This window comes from Anolis carolinensis, chromosome 4 (assembly GCF_035594765.1).
Source record: "Anolis carolinensis isolate JA03-04 chromosome 4, rAnoCar3.1.pri, whole genome shotgun sequence".
In the NCBI taxonomy this organism is placed as follows: domain Eukaryota; kingdom Metazoa; phylum Chordata; class Lepidosauria; order Squamata; family Dactyloidae; genus Anolis; species Anolis carolinensis.
In genome coordinates this window covers 204,669,795-204,688,603 of record NC_085844.1, presented here as the reverse complement: position 1 = coordinate 204,688,603, position 18,809 = coordinate 204,669,795, and the positions used below count along the sequence as shown (strand labels likewise).

At 39.0% G+C, this 18,809-nt stretch overlaps 1 protein-coding gene across 3 annotated transcripts in view; it reads right to left on the bottom strand.

The window, feature by feature from the left end:
• Positions 1-18,809, bottom strand: part of camk1g (calcium/calmodulin dependent protein kinase IG) — a 59,292-nt gene that overhangs the window by 17,597 nt on the left and 22,886 nt on the right. For 2 of the 3 annotated variants that reach the window (XM_016993336.2, XM_016993337.2), the window contains 3 exons: positions 18,436-18,553; positions 5,342-5,470; positions 3,959-4,033 (listed from right to left, as the gene is read on the bottom strand). In XM_016993336.2, the coding sequence (XP_016848825.1) occupies positions 3,959-4,033; positions 5,342-5,470; positions 18,436-18,553 (322 nt within the window). The remainder of the gene's footprint in view (positions 1-3,958; positions 4,034-5,341; positions 5,471-18,435; positions 18,554-18,809) is intronic. The other variant, XM_062978640.1, reaches the window with a different exon arrangement.

Sequence of the window (18,809 nt, the reverse complement as noted above, 5' to 3'; positions counted from 1 at the left end):
GAAGGGAGCAATTGGATCCCCCTGCGAAAGACCAGTTGGTTCTTGCTGGCATTTCTGCCAGTTGGCAAAGGGGAGGGGCCAAGGAAACTTTGCTGCAGGTAGCCCCCTCCTCACTGCATTTGCTTTCTGGCATCCTCTTTAGGGATAGTCCCAAAAAAAGCCCCAGGAGAATACCGACTAATACACCACTTATCTTATCCAGCTGGCCAATCAGTTAATGATGCCATCCCATCAGAGCTGTGCTCAGTACAGTACACAATCATTTGTCAAGGCTGTTAAGGAGGTCTGTAGGAAAGATTTGGGTGCTGAGCTGGCAAAATGTGACATAAAGTCGGCTTTTCGCTTGCTCCCTGTACATCGTGAAGATTTCTCCTTGCTAGACCTTGCCTTTGTGGGTTTGTTCTTCATAGATAGGGCTCTTCCTATGGGGTGTTCAGTCTCCTGCAGTGCATTTGAGAAATTTGGTACATTTCTGGAATGGGCCATTCGAGCCTGCTTGGGATTGTCGGGTGTAGTTCACTACTTGGATGATTTTTTATTCATAGGCAGAACGGGTTCAGGCCAATGTGCTAGTTTAATGATCCAGTTCAATCAATTAGCAGCATCATTGAGGGTGCCGCTGGCACATGAAAAAATGGAGGGCCTCAGCACCAGGATCACATTTTTGGGAATTGAATTGGATACAGTACATCAGTTCTCACACCTGCCAATGCATAAAGTGCTGGATCTTAAGGACAGGATACAATCATTCATTGCAAGGCATAAGGCAATGCTCAGGGAATTCTAGAGCCTCAAAGGGCATCTCAGCTTTGCCTGTAAGGTAGTTGTCTCAGGTAGGCCATTTCTCTGTAGGCTTTGTGATACCATAGTGGGAGCCGTATGGTCACACCAAAGGATACAGATAAACAGAGAAATTTGTAATGATTTGGCAATTTTTTTTGATGACTTTAGCGGAGTCTCCTTTTGGCGAAATGAACTTCGACTTCAGGACACCTTGCAGGTAGCATCAGATGTCGCAGGCTTGGTGGGCTTTGGCATTTACTTAAAGGGACACTGGTGTGCATCCCTGTGGCCACCATCCTGGGTACAAAAGGGCATGCTGACTGATTTAACATTCCTTGAATTTTTCCCTAACATGATTGCTGTTAAGTTGTGGCCCTCCGAGTTTTCTAACTCGACAGTGCATTTCTGGTGTGACAATGCAGCCACTGTCCAGGTGATTAATTCTATAACAACCAGATCCCCCAGAACCAATGCCCTGTTAAGGGAGTTTGTGCTCATTTGCCTGAGGCATAACATCCTATTTTTGGCCTGGCACATGGCAGGCATTGACAATGGGATAGCAGATGCTCTTTCCCGTCAACAGATGTCATGCTTCAGGCAACTCACTCTGGATGCGGAGGATGCCCCAATCCCATTACCTCTGGAGTTATGGAAGTTTGAAGAAAGGAACTTAGGTGGCCCACAGGCTTGTCTTTAGCACCAGCAACAAGGAAGCAGTATGGTAGGGCGGTGGTGGAATTTGACCAGTTCAAGACCACATTCAGCACTGTTGTGGGAAGATTCTGCCGCATCAGATTAGATTAACAGATTCTGCCGCATCAGATTAGATTAACCCTTAGGTAATCAAAAATGGACCAAAAAGGCAGGGGTAGGTTGGTGGAACTCAATGCCAACAGTACTGCGAACCTCTGCCCAGTTGTGGCTCTACAGCAATATGCTCTTTTTAGAGGAGATACTCCTAGTTACCTGTTCTGTCACAACAATGGCATCCCTTTCACTAAATACCAATTTTGGAATGTAACTTCAAAAGCTTTGGGGATGCTAGGGGTTTCAGGGGCTAAATTTGCCACTCATTCCTTTAGAATAGGGGCTGTATCTATGGCCTTTGTGATGGGCATGGATTCTCAGGCTATACAGCGAATTGGAAGATGGCATTCACAGACATTCAGGAGATACATCAGGCCTTTCCCGGGGAAGGGTGAGTTATAACTAACCTCTTTGCTGTTAGTTTGCAGAGCCTTTCCACCACGCCAAAGGCTCTTGATCTGTGGACACAGCATGATTTACTGGGCAGGATGGCAAGCCCGTCGGACCCCTGTGGGCTAGCAGATGGGCTTGGCTGAGTTCTGCACAGTGGAATGGTTGGGAAAACGCAGCCTTCGGTGGAATGTGCTGCTGCCACTGCTGTTTGAGGAATGCAAGGGACCACCCCCGATATCCTCATTTTGCATTTGGGGGGGCAATGACCTGGGATCACTTAAGGGAATAGCCATAAGCCTACAAGCTCAGTATGACTTCAACTACATTCACAAGAGATGGCCTGGGGTTTACATCATCTGGTTGGCTATGTTGCTATGCCAGGTTTGGAGGGTTGACGGCAATCTTAGGGCAATAGAGAGGGCAAGACAAAAAGTAAACAGGCAACTAAGAAAGGGTGTGGAGAAATTAGCAGGCCAGTACCTCCCTCATCCTGAAATCATTTTCCATAGGCCAGAGCTTTACAGACCAGACAGGGTACATCTATCAGTGGAAGGGAACTACATATTCTTAGTGGATCTTAAAAGGGGTTTGGAGCTCACTCTGGAGGTGTGGTGGGAGAAAAGACACTAGGCAGATACCTGAGACTTTTTGTGGCAGGAAGTGGGGGGGAGGGAGCTTGGATCAGCATATGCCTTGGCAGCCTTCCCACAAGGATGATAAAAACATCAAAAACCTCCAGTCATCCCCTGGGCAACATCCTTGCAGACGGCCAATTCTCTTACACAAGAAGAGACTTGCAGTTTCTCAAGTCGCTCCTAACACAATGTTTTCTTGCCCTCAAGGAAATGAGCAGAGTAGGGGCAGGAGGGGAAGTATTATAAAGCATATAAAGCAGTGATTTGTTATTGCTCTTCAAAAAGACTAAACTGCTTCTTTTGTCTGTTATACCTTGTGTGGGCAGATATGGGAATTGATCTTGTGTAACTTCTCTCTTGCCAACATTATTATTTTGTAAGAGAGATTTATGCATATCATTCACATCACGTTGTCTGGTTTGACCTCTAGTTTCTTTTTTCAAAGGGAATAACATGAAGCGTGGAAACCTTTTTTGATCCACTTATCTACATTGTCTCTAGCAACAACAGGTTATATGTTACACAATGACTATTATTTGTTATTGGTGGCCTCTTGAGCAGAACACTCCAGTTGGAATAAAGACGAAAGTCACTGCACTACAGGATTTTCTTTTCTTGTTCTGAACAAGTAATAAACAAGCTCATAGTGCTGAAATGAAATAAACAGGTAGCTTTGTGTGGATGGAGAAAAAAAGATAATGTGCCTTAAGACTTACAAACCAACTGAAAATGGTTTTCTGTCTCAGGATCTGATAAATTACAATGTAGTCATGAACCCATAATCTAGAGGTAACCCCTTTGAACTTGATGGGACTTAGTTCTGAGCAGATATGTCCCGGATAGCACTGTTGGACTAGTTTAAAATAGATGAAGAGATTAACCTTAGGGGTTAGCCCAACTTCCCAAGTTTACTATCCATTATCTGTAGACTTTAAAAATCTACAGCAATTATATGGGATTTATATTCCTGTAGTTTTTTCCACATTGTGGTGCTACAATGTTTACAGTTTCTTCATTATATTATTCTTTATGTGATGAAATGGCTGCATGCAACTCATTTCAACACAGTTACTTGTGATATAGTACAATGTGAGATGCACCTTTGAAAAAGCTGATAGATGTTCACATAAATATGTGATTTTTTAAATATGAACTTTAAAAAACCTAAAATAAAACCAAACAGATTCCATGTTCAGGATGAATTCAGCATAAACCAAACTCAAGGCTTGAGAAATGGGGAAAAGATAAATGGAAACAGACCCATTCATCCAAAGTTAGTGATGTCATGTTGCTATAGCACACTGCCATTTTTGTTATATAACCAGCAAACTAATACTTACAGCTGCATAACCAGATAATAGTGGGTTGCACTCTCATAAATGTCTTCAAGCGTCACGATGTTATCATGCTTTATTCTGCAATCAAAGATACAAACACTTCACAATGATGAAAGTGCCAGAAAACATCATACTAAAACTAATTCTTCCCTAGTGCTGTTTTCTGGGAAGGGAACTGAATTTCTAAAAATTGGACAAACCTGCTCCCCTTCTTCTAACACGTGACTCAAAGTGTAAAACATAGTCCAGCTAAAACAGTCCTTAGTAAAGTTAAAAAACGTAACAAAGAATTCTATTTAAAAAGCAAATAGTTAAACAGCTTAAAATTCATATAAAATATAATTGAGAGCTAGAAAGGTAAAACCATAGCACACTATAGTCAGAACATCCATCTGCCTCTTAATTTAAACACCAAAGCCCTGTCTAAATAAAAAGGGATTTTTTCTCCTAAAAGAAAAAGGACTGGGGGATGCCAAACCTTTCAACACAAAGAATAACATAGCCTGGAAGCAGTCCGGAGAAGTGTCACTTCCACGGCCTCATCAAATATGCCCGTGATGATGGTAAGACTAAGATACCCTTCCACCAGAGATCTTAAAGCCTTTATTTATTTATTATCCCAACTTTCTAACATCCTGGAATTCAAAGTGGCAAAATATATATGAATCAAATGTATGCTATGTATCAAAACTTTGTCCAGATCATATGGGGAGTTACAGTCCTTTAGAGAGTCTGAAGCCATGCTGTGAATTCTGACTAGAAATGGACTAGTAGCCAGTGAAGGGGGATTATATTCTTGTAACCAAGCCTTATTGACAGCATAGAGATGTTCTTAACTGCATTAGTCATAATCTATGACAACAGTCATTATATGATAGTCATAATCATTTTGACTATCCATTTCCCATTAACACATTCTGTAGAAAAAATAACAATACAAAAATTTCTGCTTATGAACACAAAATTTTAATTCAGCTTTCATGGCAAGAAGCCTTCATATGTTGTTGTTGTATGCCTTCAAGTCATTTCCAAATTATATCAATCTTAAGGAACTCCTGTCATGGGATTTTTGTGGCAAGATTTGTGTGTGAAGGGTCTGCCTTTGCTCTATCCTGAGTCTGAGAGAGTGTAACTTGCCCATGGTTACCCTGCTATACTATGTATGCGTTTGGATTGAAAAGATAGTTGGGATCAAATGGGGAGAAAACAATTAAAGCAATACATAGTTTAACAACTTAAATCATGAGCACAATATTACAATATGCAATACTGATTTCATTATCCCTGATGATGAAATAGATCTTTGGATGATGCCCGATGCTCGATGAATGCAATTGTATGGGTTCACTCTCTGTGTGTATCTGGAAATGATAGCTGTATACTCACTTCTTCAACACAGCTATTTCATTTTCAAGGTTGCTGTCCTGGGTGACCGGTGACTTTTTAATGCATTTCAAAGCAAAAAGCTGACCAGTGGTTCTGTGCTTCACCAGGAAAACTTCAGAAAAGGCACCTCTGTGAGAAAGACAAACACAAAAAGATTGGGGACAGGGTTTCATTGACATGGTTTAACTGAAAACAACTGAGAGATCCAAAGGTTTGACTGCAAACCACTGTGGAATGCATATAGCAAAAGCTGTCACTGAAATAGCCAGAAAATAATACAGTAACAAATTAATACTCCTTTTCAGAAACAGATGGCATTAGTAATTAGACCTGGGGATTTGGCTGCAAATTGAAGTATATTAATTGCATAAATACCCAGTGGGATGTGGATTTCTATTTACTGTGTGGTTTTGTAGGAAACATAGAGGGAAAACAGCACCATGGAACAATGGTAGTTATGTGGGCTGAAATGTAGCAATTGCATAGCAACTTCATATTCCTTAGTAACATACTACTGCAATGTATAAACCTAGATTAAAGGCCTGAATTGATAATTTTGAAAATTGCATCAAATGAGAGGGGAGAGGGCAGCGTTGTTGTTATTGTCATCAGGCTGGCTTTGACTTATGGCAAACCGATGAACGGGTGACCTTCAAGACACCCTGTTACGAACAGTTTTACTAAGCTCTTGTAATCTTAGAACAGTGGCAGCTTTCTTGATTCTTCATACATCTGTATTGTGGTTTTCCTCTTTTCCAACTAGATCACAGATACAGAAGGTGAGCACAAGGTAAGAATGACGGGGGACTTATTTGGCATAGAAAACAAAGATCCTAGTTATTCTCATCTTTGCAGCCCACACAAGGTTGGCTGCCCATGTTTTTGGGCATTTTCAATGTAACGGGCAACTACTAATGAAGGGAAAAGAGTTTAAGGACATGTGGGAGATGATGGTTTCCATGTTAATCGGTCAACGAATCCATTCTAGAATTGTCTGCCCTTCAAAAGAGCTATCCAAGGTGCTGAACTCTATCTTCAAGATAGATTGACCATTTTGCATAGTCAGATTAATAATTCGTATTTAAGCCCAGAGCAGATAAACCAGTCAATTGACATAGAGACTACCAATTACTGCTTTGCATACCTTTGCATTAACCAAACTGGACATAAGACAAGTTAGTTATTGTCATTTTTCCCTGCCTTAAAGTTAAAAAAAACATTATGGAGTTTTTCTTGCATTATTTATTCCTAAGAGTTCTTCCTCTTAGGCTGAGTGAGTGTGACATGCTCACTTAGGGGGTTTCTGTGGTTCAACAGATGTCCTGGAATGGCATAACCCATGGGATGCTGCTCCCTTACATATATCTAGGAATCATTTTTGCACCTTTCCCACTTTGACCTACTCATATAAGCCAAAATATCAGATTAGAATCCTCTCCAAGGGACTTCTGGAGGGTATTTTTGATTTCTCACAGGGTGAAACTTGTCTCTCATTGCTCTACAAAATTAAAAAAACAACATGGAATATTAATGCTCATATGCCAGGCATTCTGAATGTGAACTTTTCCAAAAGGTGTCATGAAAATTGTCTTTAAAAAGTTACTCAAAATGGTGGTTCATAAGCCATCTGCTGTTGTGACCTGGCAAGTTACAGAAGTAATAAACAATTGTAGTTGATGGGGAACAATGAAAGAAAAAAAGAAAGGAGGAAAGGAAGAAAGAAAGAAAGAAAGAAAGGAATAAATAAATAAATAAATATTTATACCCTGCCAAACCCTTCGGGACTCGGGGCAGCTCACATGGGGCAAGGCCTGACCAGCACAATTTACAAAAACAACAGCATAAATACATTGAACAATATACCAAAAAATTAAAACACAGTAAGACAATAAAACAAGAGTTAATACAACAGTAATACTATCAATCAACCACCAATTACAATTCAGTTGACTTCATTGGTGGGGGTGGGGGAGGAAGGAAGGAAGGAAGGAAGGAAGGAAGGAAGGAAGGAAGGAAGGAAGGAAGGAAGGAAGAAAGAAAGAAAAAGAAAGAAAGAAAGAGTGGTAGACAACAGGGAAGAAATAAATAAAGAAATGAACAGTAATGGCCAATGTGGAACAAATATAATACCAATCTATTGTATATTGGCATGAAAGAATTGCTAGTCCCTTACACTAGATGCAGTGATCTAAAACATTAAGCTTCATTAATAATGTTGAAGAGCTAATAAGATGGAGGGTTAAAATAAGTGAAACTTCTTAAGCAACATTGTAACAAGATGCAACAATCTGAGAAAATCTCTGCTAGGATGGACGAGAAAAAATGGTTATGAGGTGCGGGTTAGAGGTTTACAAAGTCCTTCCACTTGATTTTGCCTGATTTACCTTAAATAGATTATTGCTCCTAAATCCATTGTCTTGTGAAGAGATTTGCTTTTTAAACACTTAAAAAAGTACATCAATTTTATTGTCTCCCCCCCCCCCATTCGTTGCCTTGTTTTCTTCACTGAGAAACAAGTACAACAAGAAGTACAAAGTCTTTTTAAAAAGAAGTCCTTTTATATTGCTGACATTATATGCAACCCCAACCATGTTCACTATACAGATAAGAATAACTTGCATGTCTTAGTACAGAAAGTGTACTCTGCCAAGAAATGATACATCTCTTGGCAAAAGTAGCTCTAACATTTTAACAGTATGCAGTATGAACACCAGTTAATTGCCAAAAGTGCAAAGTAGGAAAGAGACAGCTTAAGCCAAGTCCTCGTTTTTTTTTTTTTTTGAAGCACTTAAGATTTAATAGCATTAATGTCTTTGAAGACTGATGCTCTTGCAGAAAATGTTAACAATGGAAAACAGGCTGTACAGTACAACAAAACTTGACACTTTTTTCATTGCAGATACTTAACATTTAACATGGTGATGATCCGGCACAGGAACCCAGCATCTAATGCTTGCGGAAACATGTTTTTCCCCTCCCCTTGTTGTGGTAGCCTCCTGCTGCATCAAAACCTGTCCCAAAGCTCTCCAGACACATTTCAGAATGTGTCTGGAATGTGTCATTTGTGCATATCTGTTTATGGGTGCATGCTTGCAAGAAGAGAAGTGGTATGGCCAATTCTAGATGAAGGCCGGGCTGTGGCGCAGGCTGGTTAGCAGCCAGCTGCAACAAATCACTCTGACCAAGAGGTCATGAGTTTGAGGCCAGCCCGTGCCTGCGTCTGTCTCTGTCTCTGTTCTATGTTATGGCATTGAATGTTTGCCTTATATGTGTGCGATGTGATCCGCCCTGAGTCCCCTTAAGGGTGAGAAGGGCGGAATATAAATACTGTAAATAAACAAACAAATAAATAAATAAGTTCTGGCAAATGCACACTGTTGGATCCTGGACTAGAATTGTAGAATAATAGAGTTAGAAGAGACCACAAGAATTATCCAGTCCAACCTCCTGCCATGCACAATCAAAGCACTCCCAAAAGATAACCATCTAGTCATTGTTTAAAAACCTCCAGAGAAGGAGACTCTGCCACACTCCAAGGCTTCGTATTTCACTCTTGAAAGGGTCTAATACAGTAGTATTATCATTTCTACTTTTATATTATTTGATCTAGACATTATGTTCCTATCAATGCAGCCTAGAATTGCATTCACTTTTTAAATTGCCACATCACACTTGTTTATCTTGTGATCTACTAAGACTCCTAGCTCTATTTCATATGCACTGTTGTCAAACCAAGGTGTGTGGTCCAGTGAATTTGTGAGCAAAGCCATAATGTATTCCCAGCAGGGTCACCTCTGGCAGCAAGATCTCAGGGGAGCAATCAAACAAATAACTATTTGAGAAAGTTCTCAATGGCAAAACAGGTGAAGGCAGACAACAGCTGCAGGATAGAAGAGGCCACCAATCATCATGGCATCCATACCACTGGATTATAACCTTTTTCTGTGAAGAATCAATGTGGGTCATTGTGCACTGATTCCCAGACATAAAACACATTCATGCATAGGCACCTTGCAAGCAACAAAACCAACGTAAGTCCTAAGGTGATCGGCAAGCGGTGATGGGGGCAGAGTGAAATCTGAAAGTCCCTAGCTACAGATCTACACATAGATTCAGTGGTTCTAACTCAAGATCTGAGGCAGTTCATCAGTTCAGCAGCTGTATCCATGTCTGAGCAATCCTATTTAGGATCCACTCTGCTCACCCATATGGGGGTGGGGGTAGAAAAGGTTCTAAATATAATCTGCTCTTTTATCCCTGACTGTACTGCCGATCTAGAGGAGTCACCACCTTGCAGCTGAAAAAGACAAATCAATTTTGGAATGTTGATGGGCTTAAAGCTAACTTTAACATGGTATAAACACCAAGAACTGGGAAGCTCTGGCACTTGAGTGTTGTAACTGGAGGTCAGCTGTTACAAACAGTGCAATAGATTTTGAAGAGACATGGTGACAGGGTGATAGGGAGAAACATGATTTTCTCCCTCTTTTGTGAGAAGACAAGGATTTTTGCAGTTTTTGAGCACTACTCATATTTTGTTATTGTTGTATGCCTTCACACAACATTGCTCCCTTTCTATTTTTTTTTAAAAACCCTATTCTTGTATCTGCACTTTCCAGTAACACTTACTAAAATACCCACTCTATTGAAGAGAAAATCAGAATTTCTATCATCTCCCCATACAGTCGAAGACAGTAGGAAACTATCAGCCCACAAATCAGATGTTCACTCATCTGTTCCATGCTTCATGCCTAAACAGTTTAAGATAATTAAAGCCATGCATTTAGACTACTTGAATCAACAAGCTGGCACAGAGGAAACAAAAGCTTTCACTAGTCCCCTTCCTTGGAGATGTCTCTGGAGAACTGATCTCATCCCTAGATCTGCCTAACCGTGGGATGCATCACATGCCAAGAAGTTATGTGTGTGTGTGTTTTTTTGTGTCAGGAGCAACTTGAGTCACGTCTTGAGTGAGAGAACTGGCTGTCTGCAAGGACGTTGCACCAAATGTTTTGATGTTTTTACCATCCTTGTGGGAAGCTTCTCTCATGTCCCCGCATGGAGCTGGAGCTGATAGAAGGAGCTCATCCGCATTCTTCCAGGGTGGGATTCGAACCTGGCAGCTTTCAGGTCAGCAACCCAACCTTCAAGTCACGAGGCTTTAGTCCACTATGACATCAGGGGCTCCTGTTATGTGTGCCAATAATATACTTGTTTTCCTTTGTGACAAGAACTCTACTTCTGTTCAAATTAAATATCTGACCAATTTGTTTTATTTTATCTTTGTTCTCTAAATAACAACACACTGTTCCAAGATTTCATTTCATTTCATACCATGTATCTCAATTTTGTTCACAATTACAATTTTTATTAATCATATTATTTATTATAAATTTACCATATATGAATGAGTGATAAATGGCTCTTAATCTGTGTATTGTTAGCTTGTTTGTCCCTTTCTTTTTATATAAAGGTGGTTCTGAACTTATAAGGTTCAACTAATGACTTGGTGGATCCCATGGCAATGGGGCAGGGAATTCACTCTGGGTTTCAATCCGGAGTTTAAAGATGGTATCAGAGGTACTGAATCTTATATTTTTAGAACCTTGGATTACTCCTTTAAAAGTTCAGAGTAAATCCCCAGAACAGATTCAATGCTTTTCTGACCCATGAGTTGCTGAAGACTATTCTGGGGAGAATTTCAATTTTTCTCTCTTAAGACACACACTCTCTCTCACCCCTACATACACTGGTTTAAGTCCTCTTTTAGTCTGGAGCAGACCCATTTAATCCACTAGATTTATTAATTCATTGTTTGACAACTGATTGAATGGATCTACACTATTTGGAACAAAGGGTGCCTATACACTGAAGAATTAATTCAGTTCAACACCATTTTAACTGCCATGGTTCAATACAACGGAATCATGATAGTTTTTTTTGCCAAAGAGTACTAGTGCCTCACCAAACTACAACTTCCATGATACCATAGCATTGAGCCATAGCAGTTAAAGTGGTGTTCAATTGCATTAATTCTATACTATAGAAGCACCCTAACCAACAAAATGCTAACCCCCACCTCACTGTATGTATCTGCTGGTCCTATCCTTAATTTTGATCAGAATAATTTAACTCTTTATCCTTATAATAGCTCTGTGCATGAACTGTTAGGAGAAAAGCTTAAATCAACACATGGAGTTGGGGATGAGGACATTAGGCAGAAACTCCATCCTGCTCTGCTCATTGGGTATTCATCCACGTAGATAATGAAAATGTTTTTGTTTGTTTATTGCAGGGTGTATGCTTAGTGAATTGATTTTATCCAAAGCTGATTTCCTCAGAAATGTTGTGCATACAGACATAAATCCTTTAACAAATACAAAAAATGTCTAGATTGTTTGTTGGTGATGCCGTTCAGAATCACTTGAAGTTTAATTTTTAAGCACTGCCAAGATATACATTTTAATTAAAGTCTTGGAGTGAAGATGGGAAATATTCTGCTCACTAGGATGGGAAATGTTCTGCTGAAGCAGTACTATACCTTCCATCAGTCATAGTTATAGTGATTGATGAGGAATGTGGGGAACTGTAATCCTACAACACTTAAGGAGTCACAAGCACCATATGTTTTGGATGCCAGTAAACAGGAAGGATAGGAAAGAGTGAGAAAAGATAAGAAAAAGAAGTATTTCCACAGACAGGATTTTTTCTTTGGAGTTGTGTCATTATGTGACAAATCTAATGGGAATATCATATTTTGTGTCTCAGATGACTATCAAAACACTGTGCAGTCCACTAGTACTTCACAGTAGCCGAGTTGTAATATAATTTCTCACTAGAGCTCGAACAAATTGTTATAACTTTTCACATATTCATTCATCAGTTTCTGAATCGAGTTTTGCATCAGGCTGCTTTAAGCACACACACAAATATGCACACATGCACCTAGTGCTATTTCATTTTACTCCATGATTTGTATTCTATAGTATTATTAGTCAATGTAGTTTTCCACATTTTTAAAATAAGACTGGATTTGGAGAAGATCATTAGAAAAGTACAACCACAGAGGTTTAGCTGTGTTCAAACCATGTATTAGTCTGGACAGTGTAAATTAATTGCTAGAAAAAAATGGAAGGACCAAAACCCTCAAGAACCCTTATTTCTGAAAGTGAGAAAGTTATTAAATAATGAGATAAGTGTACACTCTTAGAACATCTCAAAATAATAAATGCTCTTTGACTAGTTGAGAACCCTCCACCCTTATGATGCTATGTATTCATTTTATTGCATGTTGGAATGCAACATGCAGGGAAATAATCAAGATTTTCACACTTCATCTGATGAATTATGCCAGCTACCTAAGTCAGATTTTTTTTTTTAAAAAAAGGTGGGTGCTAGGTATTTATAGCATTTCTTCTGAGTTCTTTAAATGAGAAATTATAGTGGAAAAATGTAAATTGATGAAATGAGTAATTTTTTTTAAAAAAAAATCCATTATGAGTAAAAGGAATCTTGTATGCAGGTATAATTGAAGAGATAGCTGGCCCCTTACAAGCTTCAGAAATTATGCTTGTGGTACAATATTAAAGCCACTTAAATGTCAAGAAAGAATCAAAAAAGACATGAAGTGTGAAGGAGATTTTTTTTTATCACTGAGCTATGTAATCACAATAAAGCTGCTAAACTGGAGCATAGGTTATTAAGATAACTTAGAGATTTTGTTTATCAAATAGAATAGAAGGTAAGAAGGACAGCATCCATTCTATTCTGCTTTGGTCAGATCTCATCTAGAATACTGTGTCCAGTTCTGCACAACACGGCTGAAGAAGAAGAATATTGACAAGATGGAACGTGTCCAGAGAAGAGCAACCAAAATGGTCAAAGGTCTGGATGCAGGCCCTATGAGAAGCGGCTTAGGGAACTGGGTATATTTAACTTGAAGAAGAGAAGGTTTAGAAGGTACATGTTAGTCATGCTTTTTTTAAAAAACATTTTATTTATAGTTATTGCAATACATTAAAAAAAACAAGAAAAACAAAAACGCAAAACAAAACAAAGCAAAACACAAAACATCAAAAACCTCCCCAAAAAACAAAAAAACAAAAGGAAGACATAAACCAACCAAAAGCTAAGCCCAGTTCCCCCTAATCCTCCCCCCTTTCTATATTGCCTTCCAGCTCCACTGCATAGCGTTTTGCTTCTTTACATTTCAATGTTTTTTCTGAACCTATTATCTTGATACCTGAGTTTCTATTTTTACCCATCAATTCCTTCTATGTTTCCAAATTCCTCCTTTCCTTAGATATTTACTGAAATTGCTTCAGTCCGTTTTTACCCTTGTCTGCGGTTGTTGTGAGATTATCTGCGTTAATATGTCCATGTTTTTTATGTCCATCAATTTCAGTGTCCATTGTTCTATTGACGGTATTTCCGATGTCTTCCACAATTTTGCTATTACAATTCTTGTTGCGCTTATCATATACATGAAAAGTTTCTCATTATTTAGGTCCATAGAGAAGTCCGTTAGACCTAGTAACAAGTATTCCAGTTTTAACATAATTTTTTTTGTAATATAATCTCCATCTCCTTATGTATAATTCTCCAAAACCTTTTAATCCTCTTGTACCTCCATCACATGTGAAAAAAATCCCCTTTTTCTTTTCTACATTTCCAGCACTCTCCCCAATTTTTTCCCTTGTTGAATTTTGACAGTTTTGCTGGGGTAATGTACCACCTAAAAAAGATTTTATACCAGCTTTCCTTTAGCGCTATTGAATATGTAAATTTTAATCTTTTTTGCCAACATCTTTCCCACTGCTCTAAACTTATAGTGTGCCCAATCTCCCTTGCCCATATGGTCATGTTGTTTTTTATATAGTCTTCCTCTGTTTCCCAGTACAATAATTGTTGGTATAGTACTTTGGAGGGGGAAAGCTTGTTTTCTGCTGTTCTAGAGACTAGGATATGGAGCAATGAATTCAAATTTCAGGAAAAGATATTCCGCCTAAACATTAGGAAGAACTTTTTGATAATATAATAACGTTATTTTTGTATCCCACCTCCATCTCCCCGAAGGGACTCGGGGCGGCTCACATGGGGACAAGCCCAACAACAACATAAGTTAAAAACATAGACCCATAACATTAAAACATTGTAACAACATAATTACCATTTTATGGTAATTTTATTTATTTATTTGTTTATTTATTTACCACACTTGTACCCTGCTTTTCTCACCCCAAAGGGGACTCAGGATTGATTTATAAAGGCAAAAATTCAATGATGCATATACATATCAATAAATAACAAATGCATTAAAATCTAAACCAATTAAAACAAATGCATTAAAAAACAAACGAATTAAAATCACAAGATGGTGTGAGATGATATGAGCTGTTCGATAGATTATGCTGTCTCAGTGTGTGATGAAGTCTCCTTCTCTGGAGGTATTAAAACAGATTCAATGACCATCTGTCAGGGGTACTTTGATTGAGTATTCCTTCACTGGCAGACAGTTGGACTGAATGGCCCTTGTGAGCCACTTCTATGATTCTCCCAGACTGAACTTTTGCTTTCTCTGCCTTTGATTTAATTCTAAAATTGCTATCACTTATTCTACATTTCTAAAAATGTCAATTTTAGCAATGTTTAAAATGATAACATCCAGCCTGAGAAACTTACAATTTTTCTAAGAATTTGATAACCTTTTTAACATTAATACAAGGATTACCCTACCAATGCTTTTTTTTAAAAATCCAGTGCTGACATTAGATCATTTTTCTGTTCCAATTTATTGACTTTATTTTAGCTTGCCTTTCTTCTGATATAAGGACTGAAAGTGGCCTGTTTATTGGGTGTGGGGGACCCCTTAATTACCCCCTCGAGCCAATTTGCAAATTCACAAGAAATAGAAAAGATGACATTGCTGTGCTGAACTGGCTGTGATAGTGTTTCAAGGCTAAGATCAAAGATTGGGACCTGGTGCCTTTTGCCCACATAGTCCCTTTGCGTATCACTGTTCATTGTATATACCCTGTCACTGCTCCTTGCACATCCATTGTGCTGTTATTTCCCATCGCCCTCTCCTGAAGCTTTTCTCTTTCCACCCATCCTCTTCCAAGCAGAAGTACATTAGTTCATTCCATCCCTCAGGGAGCAATGGTACTTCTACTGAAAAATAGTTTTGGGGTCACAGTTTTGTAATCATATATATATATATATATATATATATATATATATATACACACACACACACACACACACACACACACACACACACACACACACACTTTCTATATATATATAGAAAGAACATGATCCACAATTTCTATAGCAGTTCAATGCATTGAGAACCAATTGGGTGTAACATGTGCAGCCAGGTTTAGAAAACCTGGTTTCATATCTCTGAGTGATCCTAAGCTCATTTTTCATAGCATTACAGTCAGACTTCGCAAACTACAAACAGGAACACCTTATTAGTACACACCTCCCATATTTTGATGTGAAGTCCCAAAGAATTTAGAAGGTACAAGGAGGAAGGGATATGTAACTTGTTCAGAAAGGATATCTCAGCACAATAAGGCAAAATAATACACAGTAGCAGGCTACTGCTGCCCCTTTGTTGCAAAGAAGCTTAATGGCAAACTATGGGAAAGTATACAACACATCCAACTTGTCCTATTAATATATGACTTGCATGAGAGTCCACTAGCTTATATGTCTATTTTTGTTCCCACTTGAGTTTTCTTTTACCCTTACCATGTTTCGTAAAACATAAAAATGCCTGCTCACTACAGGGATTAAAATACTGTAGATATGGAAGAATAAGGCCTGATGAAGAAACATGTAGTGATAGTCAAGGGTCTCACAATGTGCATGTGTGATGATATAGTTATTATTTTACTAGAGCCCAGAAATGTAAAGGTCATGGCTAATGCTGCAATCCCTTCCCTAGAAGGAGAAATTCAGAATAAACTATATATTCTGTCTTTCCAGGCCAGTGGTTCTCAACCTGTGGGTCCCCAGATGTTATGGCCTTCAACTCCCAGAAACCCTAACAGCTGGTAAACTGTCTGGGATTTCTGGGAGTTGTAGGCCAAAACACCTGGGGACCCAGGCCCGAGCAACATGTACCCTTCCTTCCATCCCATCCACAGCATGAAGTTAGATCATGCTCTCTGTTGTAAGGGAGAGGAATCATAATATTAGGATCTCTCATGTTTCATTTAGTGGAGGCCAAACATATAAAGTAAAAGCTTAATCAGTTTCTCATAATCCTTTTCAGTATGGTTTCTACAGCTAAGCAAGAGAGGTATCCTCCATGTTAGTGTTGGTTCTACCATTAGACAATGTGAAATATTTGCCTCATTGGTACATGATGTCTTGTGTGGGTGACTAGTCCTCTCTGTGTGAGAAACAAGTGGTATGTTCCACACATCCTACCATCTCTGCCTTCTGCCTTCCAATTAGTAAGTCTCCAGAGCCAATATCTTCAGGCACCTGCAGCTGTAAAGGCCCCTCCGTGGAGGGTGAAATGTCAGTATAACCCTCAGCATTATCTGTGTCAAAGTGCATGTCCTGAACCACTGCAGGCCTTGGTGCCCTGGCTGGCTGGGATCTAACAGGTCACAAGATCCATGCCCTAATTTAGACAATACAATAATATTGGGCCAATGATCCACAACATGAAACAGTCTCTACTTAATCTTATACAGTTCTGTGCAATGAAAAGATAAGTAATTATAAAACATAGTAGAAATACATAGGATATTTTTTTGCTGACACTCTACTGCAACTGTTTTAGATTTGTGAGTTCATTCTGTGGATGGAAAGATTACTCAGAATTATTTATTCTGACAATGAAAAAAATGGTGTCATGACAGGAGGAATGATAGTTCAAGTGAGTATTCTTCATATGTGAACAGTGGACCAGTTTGAATTAGAGCTGGTTCAACTGATCACTTTAACCCTGGAATGCTGGCTGCTCTGGAGTTTCATTGGAACCCCAGAGAATTTCCTGATTCCTCCACCTAATATGGGACAAAAAAGTGTTAACTGTTTTTACCTCATCTTAGACATTGTGAGGATGTCAAGGAACAACCTCTAGTCTGATGGAGGTTTAAGACAGTTTAAACAAGCCCTGAGAAATGGGAACATATTTAACATACTCTTTGGTAATTAAAGTGATTAATTGTCAAAGGCTTTCATAGCTGGAATCACTGGGTTGCTGTGCATTTTCCGGGCTGTATGGCCATGTTCCAGAAGCATTCTCTCCTACGTTTCACCCACATCTATGACACATCCTCAGAGGTTGTGAGGTACACAACTTATGAGGATGCTGCCATAGATGTGGGTGAAACATCAGGAGAGAATGCTTATGGAACATGGCCATACAGCTCAGAAAATTTATGGCCATGTTCCAGAAGCATTCTCTCTTGATGTTTCACCCACATCTATGACAGGCATCCTCAGAGGTTGTGAGGTACACAACTTCTGTGAATGCTGCCATAGATGTGGGTGAAACATCAGGAGAGAATGCTTCTAGAACATGGCCATACAGCTCAGAAAATGCACAATAACAAAGTGAGGAATAGTTAGCTTCTGAATACAATTCAAGATTATATTTCTTTAATATAGCCATGGGGATTTGGGACTCTTCCAGATGATGATGTACTCCATTGCCACTATTCTTACTTTTGAGCATTTTTAATAAGGATGATGGAATCTAGAGTCAAACATTGAATCCACAGATTCAAGGAGGCCAAATGCTGCTTGCATTTTATTCATGACCACCTGCTCCATGACAGGCAAAGAAGACACTGACTCTACTGCAATTGCTTTGAAGAACATCCTTCCTGTGAAGGTTCAGACCTTAGCTAATGGCAATGAATGCTGAGAGATGAAGTCTTGAAACATCTGGAGAGTCACAGTCACCCACTCTTCTTGTAATGTGAGCAACTAGTTGTCTCCATTGACTCGTTTGTGCTTTTAAAGTAGCTTTCATTCTTTGGGAAGTTTTCTTTGATTGCTGTTTGAACTGCAAAGCCTGGGTACAAAATGTCCATAATAAATTAAAAAAAGTAATGAACACTTACGATCCAAGTGCTTCCATGAAAATAAATGTTTTTCTGATGTTGGTGGTCTGTTTCTTCCAGGGATTAGCCCCCTCCTCTTGTTTGTGGCCCATCTTCTCCAGAGCTGAAGTTGAAATTTCTGACAAGGTATAATAATGATGACAGAATGATTCATATATACAGGGAAAATACATTCAGCTGTAGCAATTTGTAAACAGAGATGCTAGTGCTAGCCTATATTTTCAGTTTTTTATATGGAAAGTATTTGCCATTCCTCAATAGACACTGTGTGCTGGCAGTTTCTGTATTTAGTCTTGTACCAATGCTATTGGCTCTTTAAACCTTCACCTATATTACCAAAGACAGATAATGGTGATGTTTGCCTATATTCTTTT